The 17,993-nt window shown below is 39.0% G+C and overlaps 1 protein-coding gene across 1 annotated transcript in view; it reads left to right on the top strand.

Annotated features, from left to right (window-relative positions):
- ITGBL1 (integrin, beta-like 1 (with EGF-like repeat domains)) overlaps positions 1-17,993 on the top strand; it is a 236,932-nt gene that overhangs the window by 104,321 nt on the left and 114,618 nt on the right. The window contains exons 2-5 of the mRNA XM_010831480.1: positions 2,288-2,434; positions 8,774-8,896; positions 13,807-13,947; positions 16,508-16,648. Of these exons, the coding sequence (XP_010829782.1) occupies positions 2,395-2,434; positions 8,774-8,896; positions 13,807-13,947; positions 16,508-16,648 (445 nt within the window). The 5' untranslated portion in view covers positions 2,288-2,394. The remainder of the gene's footprint in view (positions 1-2,287; positions 2,435-8,773; positions 8,897-13,806; positions 13,948-16,507; positions 16,649-17,993) is intronic.

Raw genomic sequence — 17,993 nt, 5'->3', positions numbered from 1 at the left:
ATGAATGAGCCTTTTAGTATCATCTGTACATTGTGCTTATTTTTCCTCTATTTTTCCAAATCTCCATTTTAAAAAGTCTGTAACCTTTGACCCACAAACCATTACCCACCTCTGTCATATATACCTTAGTTTGGAGTTTAAGATCTTCCATCCAATATAAGAGATGTATTCTTTTTCTAGATACTTCCTTGTCTCCTAAATCATTCTTATTTTCTTCATAGTTGATATTAGGCTTTCGTTATTGGGATGAACCATAAGAAATAGCTGGCATTTAACTTATAGAAGTGGCTGTTTCTTTGCTCTATGACACAGGGAGCTCAAACCTGTTGCTCTGTGACAACCTAGAGGGGTGGGATGGGGTGAGAGGGAGATTCTAGAGAGAGGGGATGTATGTTTACCTATGACTGATCCATGTTGGTATACGGCAGAAAGCAACACAATATTGTAAAGCATTTATCTGTCAATTAAAAATAAATAAATTTATTTTAAAAGTGGCTATTTCACATTGTTTAACCTAATACACTAATATTATTAAAGAATCATTACAGTGACCGATATTCTTAATTCACCAAAAGAGGTTTAGCCACTTTAAGAATTTGGCTCAATACGTTCATAAATAGACTGATTGGCAGGAGAGATCACTTATGATTGTCAGTGATACCAAGCTGGCTGAGATTGACAGGATCGTGTAGGACCAGACAGGGATGCAAGATGATACGATCAGTTTGACAAAGTAACATGCTCTGGATAAAATGAATTGCAATTAGGGTGCAGGCAAGGTGTTGTTGTTTGTGAAACAGAATAATTAATTCAAAAAATGCAACAGGAATAGAAACCCTTATGTGGACTGGGCCACATGCAGAGGAGTTTTAAAGTCAGAGCCGATCAGAGACCCAGGCTCTGCCCGACATGCCCGCGTGGCATGCCTTTGAGCCATCCACTCGGACCGACCATCTGGACCTCATCGTGTGGATTTTGGCCTCCACCTTGAATGACTGTTGGCCCCAGATCAATGATTCCGCTTCATTGTGGCCTATGAGAAATTCATAGTGCCTGAAATAGGCACTAAGACATGGCATTGTCATCTTGAATAATATACGAATACTCTCTCCCTGGTGGCTCAGGTGGTAAAGAGTCTGCCTGCAGTGCAGGAGACCAGGGTTCGATCCCTGGGTCAGGAAGATCCCCTGGAGAAGGAAATGGCAACCCACTTCAGCATTCTTGCCTGAAGAATTCCATGGACAGAGGAGCCTGGTGGGCTACAGTCCATGGGGTCACAAAGAGTCGGACAAGACTGAGTGACTAGCACCTTCTTCTTCATTCTCCCTGCAACCCATTCAAATTCTGCTCACCTTTCAAAGCCCAGTTAAAGGTCAAAGAAGTCCAGAAAATCTTTCTCCTCTTCTGTAGGTTGTAGACTACATCCTTCAACTTCATACAACATACAACAAACGGTTCTGGCTGAACATAACACAATCCTCTTTGCATATTAGCCTTGACTTTGCAGTTTGTAAATCCCTTGAGGACAAAGACCAAGGATTGTATGTGTTTTGCACTTCTGTCTAATATGCAATCAATGAAGACATTAGCTGGCTTCTTCAAACAAGACTTGATAAAATTAATGACCGCAAAAATAAAAACAGCAAAATGTTGATTTGAGAAAATGAAAGGTTGAGAAACTTTTGTGAAGGTGGATGGCTATGACTCTTATCCTTTTGACTCCTGAACCAAATTTTCCCATCAGGAAACAAAATGTATACTTATTTTTCATGTTAATCTTATCCCAAAGTGGGAAAATTATAAATATATAGAGATATATATTTAATATATCTATACAATTTATTGCATATGAAATTCAAATAAACATAAGGCCAATGTTTAGTAGAATTTTATCTAAGATTCCTTACTTAGAGTTTGTGATCTTATGTGTTATAAAATGCAGCTAAATGGAAACAATTTTTATTGGGTTTTGGTGTCTTAAATGTGCAAGTGCCTGGCGGACTTTTTTAGTGCTAAATTTTCTGATCATGTGTTTTTTAGACCTCTGGTTAATTATCTAGCCTAATGTCTCTATGAGTTAATGTTTTTAGCATGAGTTATCAAAGGTGATTTTGGAAATAAAGCCCACATAGTCCATTGTATGGAGTATAAATAGTGCCCCCCCACCCCGCCAGCTGCTGCCATATACTTGTGTTTGAATTTATTATGGTTCATTCCTGAGCCAGCATCAGTCTTAAGATTCTTTGGAGAACAATCTAAGTCTAACTGGATGTTGTTAAATTCTCAGGCCACGGTAAGTGTGACTGTGGCAGATGCAAATGTGATGAAGGATGGTTTGGTGACGCTTGCCAGTACCCAACCAACTGTGACCTGACCAAGAAAAAGAGTAACCAAATGTGCAAGAATTCTCAAGACATCATCTGCTCTAATGCAGGTAAGAATTCTGTCCCCAGAGCATCCTCAAATGAAATAATCAAAGTTGGGTTCTTAATGGAAATATGTAGGCATTGAGAAATGTTGAACCTCGGAGTGAGACTGCTTTTGAGTGTATTTTTTTTTGAAATGAAATTCAGATAAATCAATTGGGGAAAATGTCATCTTGCTGAGACTGGCAAGTCTGATGCTCTCCAGCTGTTCCACATGCCTCCTTCAAGCAGGATATTTTCTGGAATAAAAACCCCTGACAGCATTTTATGTCAACTGTGAGCCATGTTTTCAAATGCTGGATTAATTCTCTTAAAAAGGATTTGTATGAACTGAATTAATTGTTCTCTGTTACAGATCAAGGGGGCTTTGGATTCATATGTTACCATCATATAGAATTAAACTTTTCAAATTTGACGGAGGTTTCAGGTGCCCTGGATGTGAAACCCATTGAAGAAGATAGTGACAGCAAGAGTTTTATTTAACTGAAATATTTTTCTATCTTGTAGATTTCATTTAAAATTATTTTCTTAGAAATGTACAGAGGAGCTGTTAAAATTAATTACCCAAATCATATAAAATGCAACAACTATGGTTTGGGTTTTAATGGTGTTTAGCCAATATTACTATACTTAAATATTCTTTTGACAGTTGAGCACACAGAAGCTCAAAGTCAGTTTATATTCTCAACCCCGGTTGAAACTGGGAATGCTCCTGTCCTCACTGGAGGCTCTGATTTCATTGCCTTGGTGTCTGATATGAACTGTAGTGGGTTTTTAAAGTTCTCTGGGTAGTTCTTCAGCACAGTGGTCCCTAATCTTTTTGTCACCATGTACCAGTTTTATGGAAAAATTTTTCCAAGGACTGAGAGTGGGATGGATGGTTTAGGGATGATTCAAGGGCATTGCATTTATTGTGCATTTTATTTCTATTATTATTACATCAGCTCCATCTCAGATCATCAGACATTAGATCCTGGAGGTTGGGCACCCCTTGTTAAGTAGATCTGGGGGTACGAGTTTTTGCTTTGTGTGCTCCAGGCCAGGGTTTGACGACACGTGAATACCTGCCCTCCTGAAGTTCCTGTGGTTGGGGGACTCCTTTTACAATCAGAGCTGGGACCTTTCCACAGCCTTTGAGAGGAATTGCTCTGTGAAGATTCAGAGCAGTAGGCTATTTTGTTAGTAGTAATCGGGGCTATTTCCAAGGCAAGTTGTGACTGGTGCAACCTGGAACCATGATGGAAGTCCTGACAGTCAGATGTTAACTGTCACTCTCCTGGCTTCTCTCCAGCACTTCCTTCTTTTCTTTCTTCTTAGTAAAATCTTTTTACTTCTGGTTCACAATACCCACCCTCCAAACACATACGTGCACACACACACACACGCACACACACTCTCCCTCTCTCTCAACTTCATGCTTTCTAAACTTCTTTCAGTAATAAGTTTTGAAATCGATTTCAGTTCTGTTTCTTTGTAGTCTATTTTTGGATTGATTGATTTTCAAATCCAGTTTTTCTTTCTTTTTAATAATAATAATACATTTAATAATTATTAAAAATTTAATAATACGTTTTAACCACCTAAGAATTAGTTTAACTGTGTCTTTTAACTAAGAATTATCTAGCTATTTAATACTTTAAAATGTATAACTATCATGGAATCTAAACGTGTGATTCACTACATCATCATCTCAACACATCCAAAAGGAGGAAATTTACAGAATTGTTTTAGTAGATGATGAAACACGTAGGATAAGGTATAAGATGCATTTCTAAGATATTTTTACCTCTATTTTTTAACATGGATGTAGTATTTTTATGTAATCTACTGTGCCTATTCCAGCTTTGCCAACAATGCCTTTTATAGCATCGCCCCCACCTCTGTTCCAGTCTAGGGGCAGTGTTACGTCTGGTTGTCATAAATCTTCAGACTCCTTTAATGTGTCTTTAGACAATTTTCACAGACAACACAATCTTTTTTACTCTCCTCTCAGTTTCTTAGCCTTTCAAGTTTACTTTGGGGATCTTGTCCTCACATGTCTTTCTTTAATGCCTACTTCTCCCAGCCTAGTTCAGGCCCACTGCCCACAAGTTGTGTTAGTCTGAGTCCCTTGGACAACAAGGAGATCACACAAGTCAATCGTAGAGGAAATAAACCCTGACTATTCATTGGAAGGACTGATGCTGAAGCTGAAGCTCTAATACTTTGGCCACCTGATGGGAAGAGCTAACTCATTGGAAAAGACCCCGATGCTGGGAAAGGTTGAAGGCAAAAGGAAAAGGGAGCAGCAGAGGATGAGATGGTTGGATGGCATCACTGACTCAATGGACTTGAATTTGAGTAAATGCTGGGAAATAGTGAAGAACAGAAGAGCCTGGTGTGCTGCAGTCTATGGTGTGCTACAGTCCATTGGGGTTGCAAAGAGTTGGACACGACTGAGTGACTGAACTGAACTGAAGATGTTGCTAAGAGTTGGATACGACTTAGCAACAGACAACAGCAACAACTGAGTTGTTATTACTGATCTTTCCCCTTCATACAGCAGTGTGGTTTTCAGGAAGCAGCTTGGAGCAGAAAGCGAAGAGGAGCTGTATGTAGTGGGGAAGAAGACCGAAGGGCAGGGGGAGAGGGAGATGGAGCTGGGGACCAAAGGAGTCCCAGAAGGTGGCTCCAGAGGGGCACAGAATGGCCAGGCATAGTCTGCAGAGCTGAGTCAGAGCAAAGCGAGTCTCCTGCACCATCGCATCAAGGATATAGGCCGGTGTTCAAGACAGGGAGTCATCCTAGAAAGAGCCAGCTATATTAGGCAGAACGAAAAGTCAGAACTAAAATAATCCAGCAGGAGACAGAAGACCAATTCTAGAGACTGAGCTAATTGGCAACCAAGAAAGAGCCACGGTTTGACACAGCATGAACGCGCGAGTCTGGCGCGTCTGCCGGGGCTTCCATATGCTGTTTCTTGGAGCCTCAGTTGTGAATTCCACTTGATGAGTAAGACAGGAAGGCTCTGAACTGTTGTAAACTTCCCGCGTCACCCAGGGATGGTTCAGATGTGTGGATTGCAGGGAGCCAGCCTGTGGGGGACGTCAGGGAGGAGTTGTAGAATTCAGAGCAGAGACTATGCCTTCTCATCTTCCCTGAAAACAATGATGGCGTCATAATCCTCATGATGGTACACCTCTCTCCCTAACCATGAAGTGCTCCTGGTATTCCAACAGATAACATTCTAAAATCCTTGACCAATATTCTGGATCCCGTACTTTCTGCCTGCAGCAGACACTTTTCTCCAAACTCAAGTCAGAGTCTTCACTGTTGTTTAATTCTTCATCCTTATTCGTTAGCTCAGACTCTGTCTTCAGCATCACAAGGCTTTTCTCCATCTCCTTTTCTTGAAATTCTATCTGTATACCAAGTACCAACTCAAAACTTACTCCTTTGCTGTGCCTTTCCTCCTTCACAGAGCCAGCCTGAGGTTCATGCTATCTTTATAGCATTTATCACAAATCTGTTGCAAATGCCTTTGTGGCATCTGGTTTCATATCTCCATTGTGTACTAAGTATCAATCATCCAGCACATTCTTCTTGATCTATAATTTACTTGGTTTTAATTTTATTCCTCTTATTATCTCCTATAGCACCTACAACTTCACCAGTGATATAATAAGCAACGAGAAAATGTAATGAATAGAGATGTGACTGGTTGAAAGACAACATGAATAAATGTGAAAATGAAAAAGATGGGTGATAATTAGGGGAAAAAAAAGAGATGAGGCAATCCCATGAATCGTAGCATAGATTCAAAATGAACTTTTATAAATCAAAATAGTTTCCAGGGGGAAAAAAAAAACAAGAAAATGAAATGTAATAAAAGTAAAATTCACACAGGCATTCTCAAGGAAGAAAAATAACAAGCTCAGGTTCTGTGAAATCACCATTTATTTGTGACTGTGAGAGAAAGAAGTGACCCATGTAACAGAATCACACAGAGGGTTGGAAATCAGGAAACAGTGGGATCCATAAATATAAAATGTGTCTGGAGAAAATATTTGGGAATATGACTAATGTACTCGAAGTCTTAATGGGAGAAGACAAAGAACCCAGCATTTTCTGGAAGTCTATAATGTGCTAGATACAATAGAGTTTTTAGAAAGATGACAGGGTGATATATTTATCACTTATTCTTCAGAGTAGCTCTATGAAGTAGACATTATTTGCAGATAAGGAATTTGAGAGTTAGAGATAAAAAACAATGACCTCAAAAGTGTACAGCTAGAGGGGATTAAGACCTGGATTTAGCTTCAGAGCTTCCTTAGTCCTAAATCCATACTCTGTCTGGTTCAACACATAGGGGATTTCCAATATTCAGTAGCTCAATTCAAATTTCAATATCTTTAGTTCTTTTCCATCCTTTACCTCTCAAAACCAGTCACTGAGTCATCTTTTCTTTCTCCTGAAAATATCCCCATGTGTATTTCCTTTTTTCTAAACTCATGACCGTAACACGGGTCAGCCTCTATCTTCTTTCCTGCAGACTAATGAACCAACATTCCTTCAAATCCACTTTGCCTCATTTCAATGCATTCACCATGTGACAACCAGAATAACCTGGTGGAAGTAAATGCCTGATCACATGACTCCCTTGTTGAAATATTTCAGTGGCTTCTCATTATTCTTGGATGAAAGTTGGAAATCTTTAATGTGACCTCTTTGTTGTTGTTCAGTCGCTAAATCGTGTCTGACTCCTTGCAACCCCATGGACTGCAGCAGACTAGGCTCCCCTGTCCTTCACTATCTCCTGGAGTTGGCTCAAATTCATGTCCATTGAGTTGGTGATAGTATCTAACCATCTCATCCTCTGCCACCCACTTCTCCTTTTGCTTTCAGTCTTTCCTGCATCAGGGTCTTTTCCAATGAGTCGGCTCTTCCCATCAGGTGGCCAAAGTATTGGAGCTTCAGTATCAGTCCTTCCAATGAACACTCAGAGTTGATTTCCTTTAGGATTGACTGATTTGATCTCCTTGCAGTCTAAGGGACTCTCAAGAGTCTTCTCCAGTACCACAGTTTGAAAGCATCAATTCTTCAGTGCTCAGCCTTTTAGATTTCCATAAACTTCACCATTAGTTGCCTTTTTTTCCTTTCATGACACCCTCCACTTTATTTTCCACTATACACCAGCTATTTTTCCCCCTCTTATTTCCTCTTTTACTGCAGAGCTTTTGCTTTTGTCTCTTGCTGGAAGTGGGCTTCTTCACCATCTCACTTCTCTTTGCTGTTATTTTTTCTTGGCTTTCAGTTCTCAGTTTAAGAGCCATTCCCCATTCCCCAGCCATTCCTCTTTGACCACCAGGTCTCAGATAAATCCCTTTACTGTGTGTTTCTGCAACATTGTGCACTTCTCCATTTATTTTATCACTTTGGTTTTTACTCATATAAAACTTTAAGAGGAGGTTATGGCTGAATTGATCACCTGTTGCATTTCCAGAGTCTAGGATGAGATCTAGCGAATGCCAAAGTCTCAGTTACTCTGTGGTGATGGATGTGATGATCAATTAAAGATTAAAAAATAAGCATTAAAAAGGAAGCTACTCAAATGGACAATCTACTTCTCAGTATCTTTTGAATGCTGTTTTATTGTCAGTGAACTCACTCTTAGGGGTTGTAGTCAAATCCTTTTACACTTGACAGGGTATGTGGAGAGCAGTAGACCAGATGGCTGTGGTGCCTCTGTTTCACTCTGAGCTGCCCTGAGAGTCTGGTGAGGTTCTAGGACTCCATGCATAAGGAAAACCCACTCTGGGCCCTTTGTCACAGGGACATGGGTATCACTTTAACACTACAGATATGAAGTTTTTAGGAACATTTGAGTTTTTCATTTATTTAAATTTGATAATGAAGCCACAAATATTTATTATATAAATAATAAGCTCAAATATTGCACAAAGCATTGAATAAATAGCTGGTGAGGAAGATAAGCAAGGTTACTTTTCTCACAAAGCTTAGCATTTTCTGCTTTAGTTCACTCAGACCCAGGTGTAATCAGAAGATATTCATTCATGCATTGATTGGATGGACATTTATAATGTAACTCTGCTCTTGGGGAGTTCAGATTTACATTCATGAAACTATTAGAGGTCAATCATAATAGCTGTGTGCTATAAAATGTAACTAATGGGCTACAATAATCTCAAAAAAAGAATGTCATTATCCATCTCATCATACCCAGTAAAACCTAATTGGAACATAAAATTGATTGGAATTGTCTTTATCCATGAAAGAGAGGTTAAAATTCATTAATTATAATTTATATGCATTTAACAAATAATTTTTGCTTTGTTTTAATGGTTTAGGTACATGTCACTGTGGCAGGTGTAAATGTGATAATTCAGATGGAAATGGACTTGTCTATGGTAAATTTTGTGAGTGTGATGACAGAGAATGCATAGATGATGAAACAGAAGAAATATGTGGAGGTATGTATATTAACTTTGCAGAAAACAACATAAGTACTTGATTTTGTCACCTGTTTCATTGAACTTCTATCTCTATGAGTTTATATACTGGGTTTACTCATTTAAGCTGAACCTATGTTTATTTGGAAAATACTTCATATAAGGAGATATAGACTAAGGCATTCAGAGCAGATTAATAAACCTTTGTTGTTGTCGTTCAGTCACTCAGTTGTGTCTGACTCTTTGCAACCCCATGGACTGCAGCATGCCAGGCTTCCCTGTCCTTCACCATCTCCTGGAGTTTGCTCAAACTCATGTCCATTGAGTCGGTGATGCCATCCAACCATCTCATCCTCTGTCATCCCCTTCTCATCCTGCCTTGAATCTTTCCAGGCATCAGGGTCTTTTCCAGTGAAAAATTGTTTATACTTTTTATTTTGTAACCATTTTATTGAAGTATTATTTACAGTGTTGTGTTAGTTTTAAGCGTACAGCATAGTGATTCAGATGATATATTTGTGCATATATATATATTCTTTTTCAGATTCTTTTCCATTATAGGTTATTATAAGATATTGAATATAGTTTCCTGTCTTATGCAGTAGGTCCTTGTTGTTTATTTTATATAGAGTAGTGTGTATCTGTTAATCCTAAACTCCAAATTTATCCTAATTTATCCCTAACCCCGGTATCCCCTTTGGTAACAGTGTGTGTTTTCTATGTCTGTGCATCTATTTCTGTTTTGTAAATAAATTCATTTGTATCATTTTTTTAGATTCCACTTACAAGTGGTATCATATGATACTTAGAGCAGACTAGTATTTTTTGAGTTTTTCTCTTTAATTTTTTATTATTTTTTAATTGAAGGATAATTGCTTTACAGAATTTTGTTGTTGTTTTCTAGTACTTTTTAAATGCAGAATCACATTGTTCCCAGAGAAGAGCCCGATCATTATGGCAACAGGCCAGTTGCCTGGTTCTGAAGTAGTCCTAGTTGGACTCTATCTTCTTTGCTCAGCTTTTATTTTGCCTCTTTTCTCCCAGTCTCTCTATTGCATGTTTTAATTTCATTTTCTTTCCCATTTTGAACCATAACCCTGTAAATACTCTCATGTGCTATTGGGGACATTGAAGACCAATTGATTATTAGCCTGGAATCTATCCCTCCCCACACACTTAGATAACTTTTTTCATGATTGTTTCTATGGACAACCATTACTCAATCCATTTTTCTGTTGTATCAATTATTGCAGGCTTGCTAATGTCAAGAGCTGCAATGAGTACTTCTTATTCAATAGGTAACTTACCAGGATCCGAAATGACTTGCCAGGGTTAAATGGAATTTAGACTCCTGTCTATCTCATGCCTGGCTTCCCTGATGGCTCAGTGGGTAAAGAACCTGCCTCAATGCAGGAGATGCAGGTTTGACCCCTGGGTCAGGAAGATCCCCTAGAGCAGAAAATGGCAACCCACTCCAGTATTCTTGCCTGAAAAATCCCATGGACAGAGGAGCCTGGAAGGCTGCAGCCCAAAGGGTTGCAAAGAGTTGGACACGACTGAGTGACTATGCACACACACGTACTGTCTGATGCCAAAGACTGTGCTATTGATTGCTCCCCATAGAGACCTGCCCTGGAGTTTGGAGCTCCACAAGGAAAGCCCTTCTTACCACTTGTACTATATTAATAGTTCCCTTCTCTTCTGCTTCCCTCTCTGCAACTCTGTGCCCAGGGTTTCAACCAAGACTGGCACAGGGCAGGAAAGTAAACAGCAGTGAGAATCACTTCAGTTTGGGAACACTCTTCTCTGCTGTTATGAAACATTTTAACCTGCTTACCTCTGGCCTAATCTCTCTATCCATAAGTAATTAATTCTTTCATTGAAATCTGAAGAGACTCTGTCCACAGAATCCTATCCTGCATACCAAATGGGTGATTTCAGAGGAGTATTTGCCCTGAAAGGATCAGGAGCCAGCGGGGTGGGGAGGAACCAGAAGGCCATCAAGTGTCACTAAGCTGCTGCTTTGTTTACAAAACAAATTGAGGCTTCAATTCCTGTGGTCATCCAGATGCTCTTGTTTTAGGTCAGCTCGGAGCTCTCTCTCTGGTGTCCTAGCTGTTCCACCAACCAGGATAAAACAAAAAGAGAAGAACCTTCATTTTTTCCTCCCAGTGACCGAAGCTCGATGCTGCTCAGACAGTCCTGCTAAAGGGCTTGTTCCAAAATGATTAGAAATTAGATAAAGCTACCCACACATGTGATGTGTTTGTCTTCCTGGTATTTCATTTGCAGTTATCACAGATCAAAAAACAGGAAGGGAACATGTGTGGAGCCAGTGTTTTCTGATACACACTGCCAAAGCAAAGTCTATTTGCGTGTGTAAATATAAACATTGACCTGGAAAGAACAGGAAATGTTTAATGCTCAACCTTTCCACTCATTATTGCTGTTGGTTTGAGGCTAAAGCAATTTCATGGTGCAAACTCTCTGACCACAGATAACCAACATTCCCGTAAAATTCTCTGGCGATGGCACTGTGTAGGATTCTAGATTTTTCCATGTATCATTCACATGAAAACAGTCTGTTGAGAGGTGATTCTACAGCCCAATAGGGAAGCAATTCAAAAAGAGATTTTCTTACTCCATCAGTTTGCACAAAGCCAAGAATGATGTTCATTGCCTGGGCTGTGTATTGTCCTAAGGCTTATATTTTATCTCGGTTATCCAACTATGTCTTATTACAGTACTTTCACTTGAATTATGAAGATATCTGCTTAATTTTCCATATCTGCATATGGTATAGCTTTACATGATTTATTCTAATAATCCTGTTCACCTCTATCTCAATGATTTTTTAGTATAACCTTATCAGTACTGAATTTTATAAGCATACAAAGAATTTGGGTGTGAGGAATGAAGATTTATGATCATTTATTAATCTCATGGTAAGCCTTACATGAGATTAACGAACTGCTGCATGTTACATAAATTTCTTATAATGACAGAGGAAATAAACTTTGAAGATTTCTGAGATTATACTACTTTAAGTATAATCTACTTAAAGGAAACTCTACTTTAAGAAGTTAATCAAGCCTTTAAAAAAAAAAAAAAAAAAACTGACTCCTAGGAAAAGCTTTTAGTAAGCAATTGTCTTGTTTTCTTTCAGTGTAACCCTCAGGTTCCTGAGGCTTGTGATATAACACTGGCTCATGATATTTTTGTGTGCATACATATAGAGATAGTTTTAAGTCCATGAATAAAATGTATAGCTTTTATATTTTACTACTGATGAAATCATTTGATGGTCTTTATGTCAGCTTAAGTGAAAAAGTTAAAATTTGCTGTAGAAATGATCCTTGTCTATTAGCTTATGTGCTTAGTCACTCAATCGTGTCCTACTCTTTGCGACCTCATGGACTGTAGCCTGCCAGGCTCCTCTGTCTATGGGATTCTCCAGGCAAGAATACTGGAGTGGGTAGCCATTCCCTTTTCCAGGGGATCTTCCTAACCCAGGGATCGAACCCAGGTCTCCTGCATTGCAGCTGGCTTCTTTACCATCTGAGCCACTAGGGAAGCCCCATCTCCAGCTTAAGAAGAGATTTTCTGTAGATACTCCAATTGCAGCTCATTTAGACAGAAAACATGACATTATACACTGAGTCCTTGTCTTTTTCTCTATATTTCACTCTAGCACTTTCTCTTCATCTCTGGCTCTCTCTGTCTCTCTGATACATATCTACATGAAGGAAGTCTCATCTGAGAGGCAAAAATAGCATGAGACCAGCATATTTTATCGTATTTTCCCCTTCATATGTGTGTGTACCCGGCCCTACTGACACTCCTGCCAACAGAAATGCCAGAATGTGTTTAGAAAGAAAAATAGCCTTGCTATTAGTTTCCCATGGAGGCTCTGGGATGATGGCTGATGGAGAAGAGAGAGGCAAGAGCAAAGACTTTAGCCATAGACTGATAAAGCATAAATTCATGTACAGCAGAAAGAATAGACTAAAAACGAAAATGGTGCTGTTTTTCATCATAGGTGCAAGAACACACGTTCATGGTTGTTGACATAACTACAGAAAAAAAGAGGATATACAAGGAGATTTGGGGCGAAAAAGACTTGTCATCTTTTGGGAATTTGTAGGGTTGCTGGACATGGGCACAGAAAGTGATGAGGTGACATCATTACAGATTGCATGGACATAAGTACAAACAAGCAGAGTAATAGTTTATGGAGCAATGGGAGCTGCAGTGGTGTGGGGGCAGCTAGAGACAAAACGATGGGCTGCCCTTACCTAGCACTTGTATCCTCTTGACAGATAGGAAGGGGATTTGACTTTAATACCAAGGGTCCATGCTGTTTTATTTGTAGTTAGTAGTTTAAGTACTGCTAAAAGTTGATTTAGCTGAAACCCTCTGCCACATGGTAAAACACAATAGCTTGTTGGATACTGTTGAATGAAAAGATGAAATGTTTCCTCTGGCTAAAGAAATGGCTCAGTCATTAATACTGTGCATCCAAGGAAGTATGCACCATTGGTTTCTCATGGTTAATTTCAAATGACTCAAGAAATGCTCTCAGAGTGAATGCTTATATACATTTGAGTTTGATGTACATATTTGTGACTGGAGGCCTGGTAGACTTTCTCTGTCTTTCATGCAGTTTCTTGAACACTCTGTCATTTTCCTCAGCCATCTGGCTAGGACAAATCAGAGGACACCTTGACTTGCTTTATGTGTGTGATGATGTAGATGTGGGCACACCTATGCTGTTTCGGTGGCACGCTATATAATTTGATTATTTTAAGCAAGAACCATGGAGCAGGTTGATTATTTCCAAAGGCAGAAGTGATCACCAAGAGGTAGAAAGTTAATTCTGCTTTTGAAAGCTGCTTTTTTTCCTCACTGTGTAAAATTCATTTTGGGTAAAGGCCACGGAAAGTGTTACTGTGGAAACTGTTACTGCCAGGCTGGTTGGCATGGAGATAAATGCGAATTCCAGTGTGACATCACCCCCTGGGAGAGCAAGCGAAGATGTACATCTCCAGATGGCAAAGTCTGCAGCAACAGAGGTGTGTCTTTCATATTCATTACCACGTAATTGGGGAAAAAACAAAGCTCTTTAATTATTACTTCACCTTTCCTGTGTATTTCCTTCCATGTGGAAGTCATCTTTTATAGGCTTTGACTTTGATGTAAATCAACATTTCCCATACCAACAAGCGTCCCTTTCTTATTTTTTTTTTTACTGGGAAGAAGGCAGAAAGATAAGAAAGTTGCTGTCATACTTGCAGCTTCACTGAACAAATAGTTAACTCAGGGCCTGTAATTTCTTTGGCAGCCCTCCAGAAATGACATGGTAGAGCGAAAAGGCGATTCTGGTAGATACTTCTGTTAAATGTCTCTTGACTAACAGAACCAGCTACAGCGTGACCATCTCATTATTCAGAGGGTATTCCAGAAAAAACGTGTCTTAATTAAGTCAATCAAAGGCTTGGTTACAATACTGAATTGATATGGAGTCATTTAACTTTGATACACAACAATAAAAATATGATAATGAATAAAATATAGCCATGTGAAATTGAGATTGACCTTAGGCAGGAATTTAAAAAATATATTAGTATTGCTATTGTGTAATTTAAAGTGAGTTAACTAAGTGTTGATATCAAATCAACTAGTATTAAACACTTGGAAGAAAATTCTTGAAAATACGTGTTCTTTTTCCCTTTGTCAGCTGTCCTGGTAGATAAATAGCCATGTTGGGCTTTTCTGACTACTTGAAGTTATCAGTAAGTAGTCAGTTTCCTTCTATAAACAAGTTAAAATCTAGAAAGCTGGAAAATTATTTTTTTGCATTTCTATAAATGAATGACACATTTTAATAGGTAATGCTTACATGGAAAGCCTAAACACACTACCAGTTTTATCTTTTTAAAGGTTGACACAGAAAAGTAAAATATGCCCAATTTCTGTACATAGAGAAAGGGAAGCAAAAGGCCTGAACTTGGGACAAAAATTATAAGGAAAAGTCCTCTCTTTAATTTATGCAGAGCAGGTCTGATTATTTATCATACTCACTCACTTATATTTTCATTTATTATATAAGCTATGTAGGAACCATTGCTTCACGAATGCCCTATTGATGGACATTTAAATCACCAGTGGTTTTTCAATGACATGATACCACCATATTTAATGTTCCTATACATGTGCTTTTCAGTTCTTTTCCTTGCCTCTACATACGTGAATTGAAGTGAGCTGTTATACGTAACATACATCTAAAGAGTCTATGTTGGGAAACTGCCATCTGGAAAGTTGTGCATTTTATACTCTGCACCTGCACAAACTCTTGATCCTAAAACAATCTTCTTTTTCATTTCTGTCTGATGTCTGAAATAATTCTAACTCGCTGTTGTTTAAAGTTCTCTTAACCCTTAATCGTTACAGGTTGAGTGATAAGCATTTTTTACATTTATCTATCGTCATTATTTCTCTCGACAAAACTTCCAATTAGTGTCCTTTGTCTATTTTTCTGTAGGCATATTTGTCCTTGGATGATTCATTCATAAGAATTGCTTATGTTTGTGAAAGTAGCTCTGTCTTTTAAATACATATGACTACATGTTTCAGCTGTTTTTATCTTTTAGTTCATTTTTGGTGTCTTGCCCTCAGCCAGAATTTTAGATTTTTATGTCGTTAATTCTTTTATTTTTTTTTCTTTAAATAATTTGCTTTGACGTTTTTGAATAAAAATGAATTTTATTTTACATTTTATGGTTTTATATCCTTAAATCTTTAGCTGGAATTGACTTTGATGTAAGAGGTAAGAAAGGGATTTAACTTTGTTCCTTTCACAAATGGTCTAAAGATCATTGCCCTAAAGATGATTATTAATAGTTCACACAAAATTATATGATTTACAACTTAACACTTCTCTATATGAATCTCCAAAAAGCCAGAGTCCTCGCTCTCCGCCTATGCCAGTGTCGTCTATAGCCTGGGCTCATCTGACCCAGCCATGCCTGCTTTTCAGTCTTTCTGGATATGCTCCTTCTGCTCCAGTAGGTCAGGTCTGCTGAGGATCCCATGTCCATCCCCACCTTCCTTGGCTCACTCTTGCTTTCTTGACCTCCCTTGAATTGTTCTACCTCCAGACCTCCTAAAACATTTCCCCTTCTCTCTTCTTATCCAGACCATCTACCTTAATTACTTCTGCTCACATTGACTTCCACTTGCCCAACTTTTAGAGTATTTATGTCCTTGTTTACAAAATGTTAGTGCTTCACGTGCTAGTTTTTTTATTAGCCTTTTTTTTTCCTTTGGTCAAATAAATTGTAAACCTCTTGAGAGCAAGGGTGACATTTTTTGTTAATTGTGTTGGTATTATCTCTGAGTCCTACCAGCACAGTGTTCCTGACACATCCTGGAATCCCACAGAAGTATCGGCATGGATAATAACTTTTGTTTATGAAGGATCTCTACTGTCCACTCTAGATGGTGTTTCATAATTCCCAAACACACATATTTTCCAAATATAAAGTGAACAACAGAAGAAAGAGCAATGTGTAAGATGCTTTCTTTCATGATTTTTCTTCATTCGACCCATAAAAAATTATTTTTCCCCTCTAGGGATTTGTGTGTGTGGTGAATGTTCTTGCCACGATGTGGACCCCACTGGAGACTGGGGGGATATTCATGGGGACACCTGTGAGTGTGACGAGAGGGACTGCCGGGCTGTCTATGACAGATATTCTGATGACTTCTGTTCTGGTAAGTGCTTTTCTAACTCCTGTTTTTATTTTTTTTATTATTATTATTCTTTTAAAAAAAGATTTATTTATTTCTTTTATTTGATAGTGTTGGGTCTTAGCTGTGGCCTATAGAATCTACTTCCCTGATCAGGGATCGAACCTGAGCCCCCTGCACTGGGAACTCAGAGTCTTTACCACTGGACCAGCAGGGAGGTCCCTAATTCCTGTTTTTAAATAAGAAAGTGTTCATTTCCCTCTTTTCAAGATTTATTCTGCTTCTCCAAGAAACTGTGAAAGAACTGAATGTGCCTTCTGAAGAATTTGAGACCCATAGGACTCCTAATATCAACCCGAAAACCCTTTAGAGAATTTGCCACAATGGGCAAAGATTGGAGATGCAAACACACCCACTCTCTGAAAAGCAGTCTAGTCTTTCACCAAAAAGAACTATTACCTCCACGTATTTAATACTTAGCAGTGAGAACACGAAGCTAGCAGACCTGACCATGAACAGGAGAGGTACCGTTAAGGTAACTGTTATTAACACAGCACAAAACGAAAGACAATGTGGTTCTCGTAGGAATTTATTGCATTGCTTCTTCGGTATAATTTATATACTAAAAGTTGTTCTGCATTAAGTCTACAATTGAATATCAATTAGTAGATTCAAAAATTCTATGTGGACCAGCTACTCTTTGCCAGCATCTGTGCTGCATCCGGGCCACTGGTTCCAGCAACGAAGGAGACAAAGATAATCCTTGACAAGGAGCCTGTAGTCTAAATGCAAGGGGCTTCCCTGGTAGCTCAGCTGGTAAAGAATCCGCCTGCATTGCAGGAGACCCTGGTTCCATTCCTGGATTGGGAAGATCCCCTGGAGAAGGGATAGGCTACCCAGACCAGTATTCTTGGGCTTCCCTGGTGGCTCAGTCTGTAAAGAATCTGCCTGCAACATGGGAGACCTGAGTTTGATCCCTGGGTTGGGAAGATCCCCTGGAGGAGGGCATGACAACCCACTCCAGTATTCTTGCCTGGAGAATCCCATGGACAGAGGAGCCTGGCGGGCTTCAGTCCATGGGGTCGCAAAGAGTCGGACACGACTGAGCGACTAAGCACACACAATCTAAATGAAAGGGAAAAAAAAACAAAAAAACACACTGCCAGAATTTCTAATAGTGCAAAGGAAAACAATAAGCAGTCAGATTTATCTTTAAAAATGTCACTCAACAAAAATGAAGTAATAGATTTTATTACATGGGACAGTCCAGGAGGCATAGACACATCTTCATGCTTGATTGCTTGGTTTGTGTAAGGAAATAGATGGGGAACTCTGTCTCCAGAAAAAGTTTGCCAGCAAAGGCAGATAA

Source organism: Bison bison, unplaced genomic scaffold (genome assembly GCF_000754665.1).
Source record: "Bison bison bison isolate TAMUID 2011002044 unplaced genomic scaffold, Bison_UMD1.0 scf7180017864527, whole genome shotgun sequence".
NCBI lineage: Eukaryota > Metazoa > Chordata > Mammalia > Artiodactyla > Bovidae > Bison > Bison bison.
The sequence above is the reverse complement of the archived record's forward strand: the minus strand, read 5'-3'. Positions and strand labels throughout refer to the sequence as shown.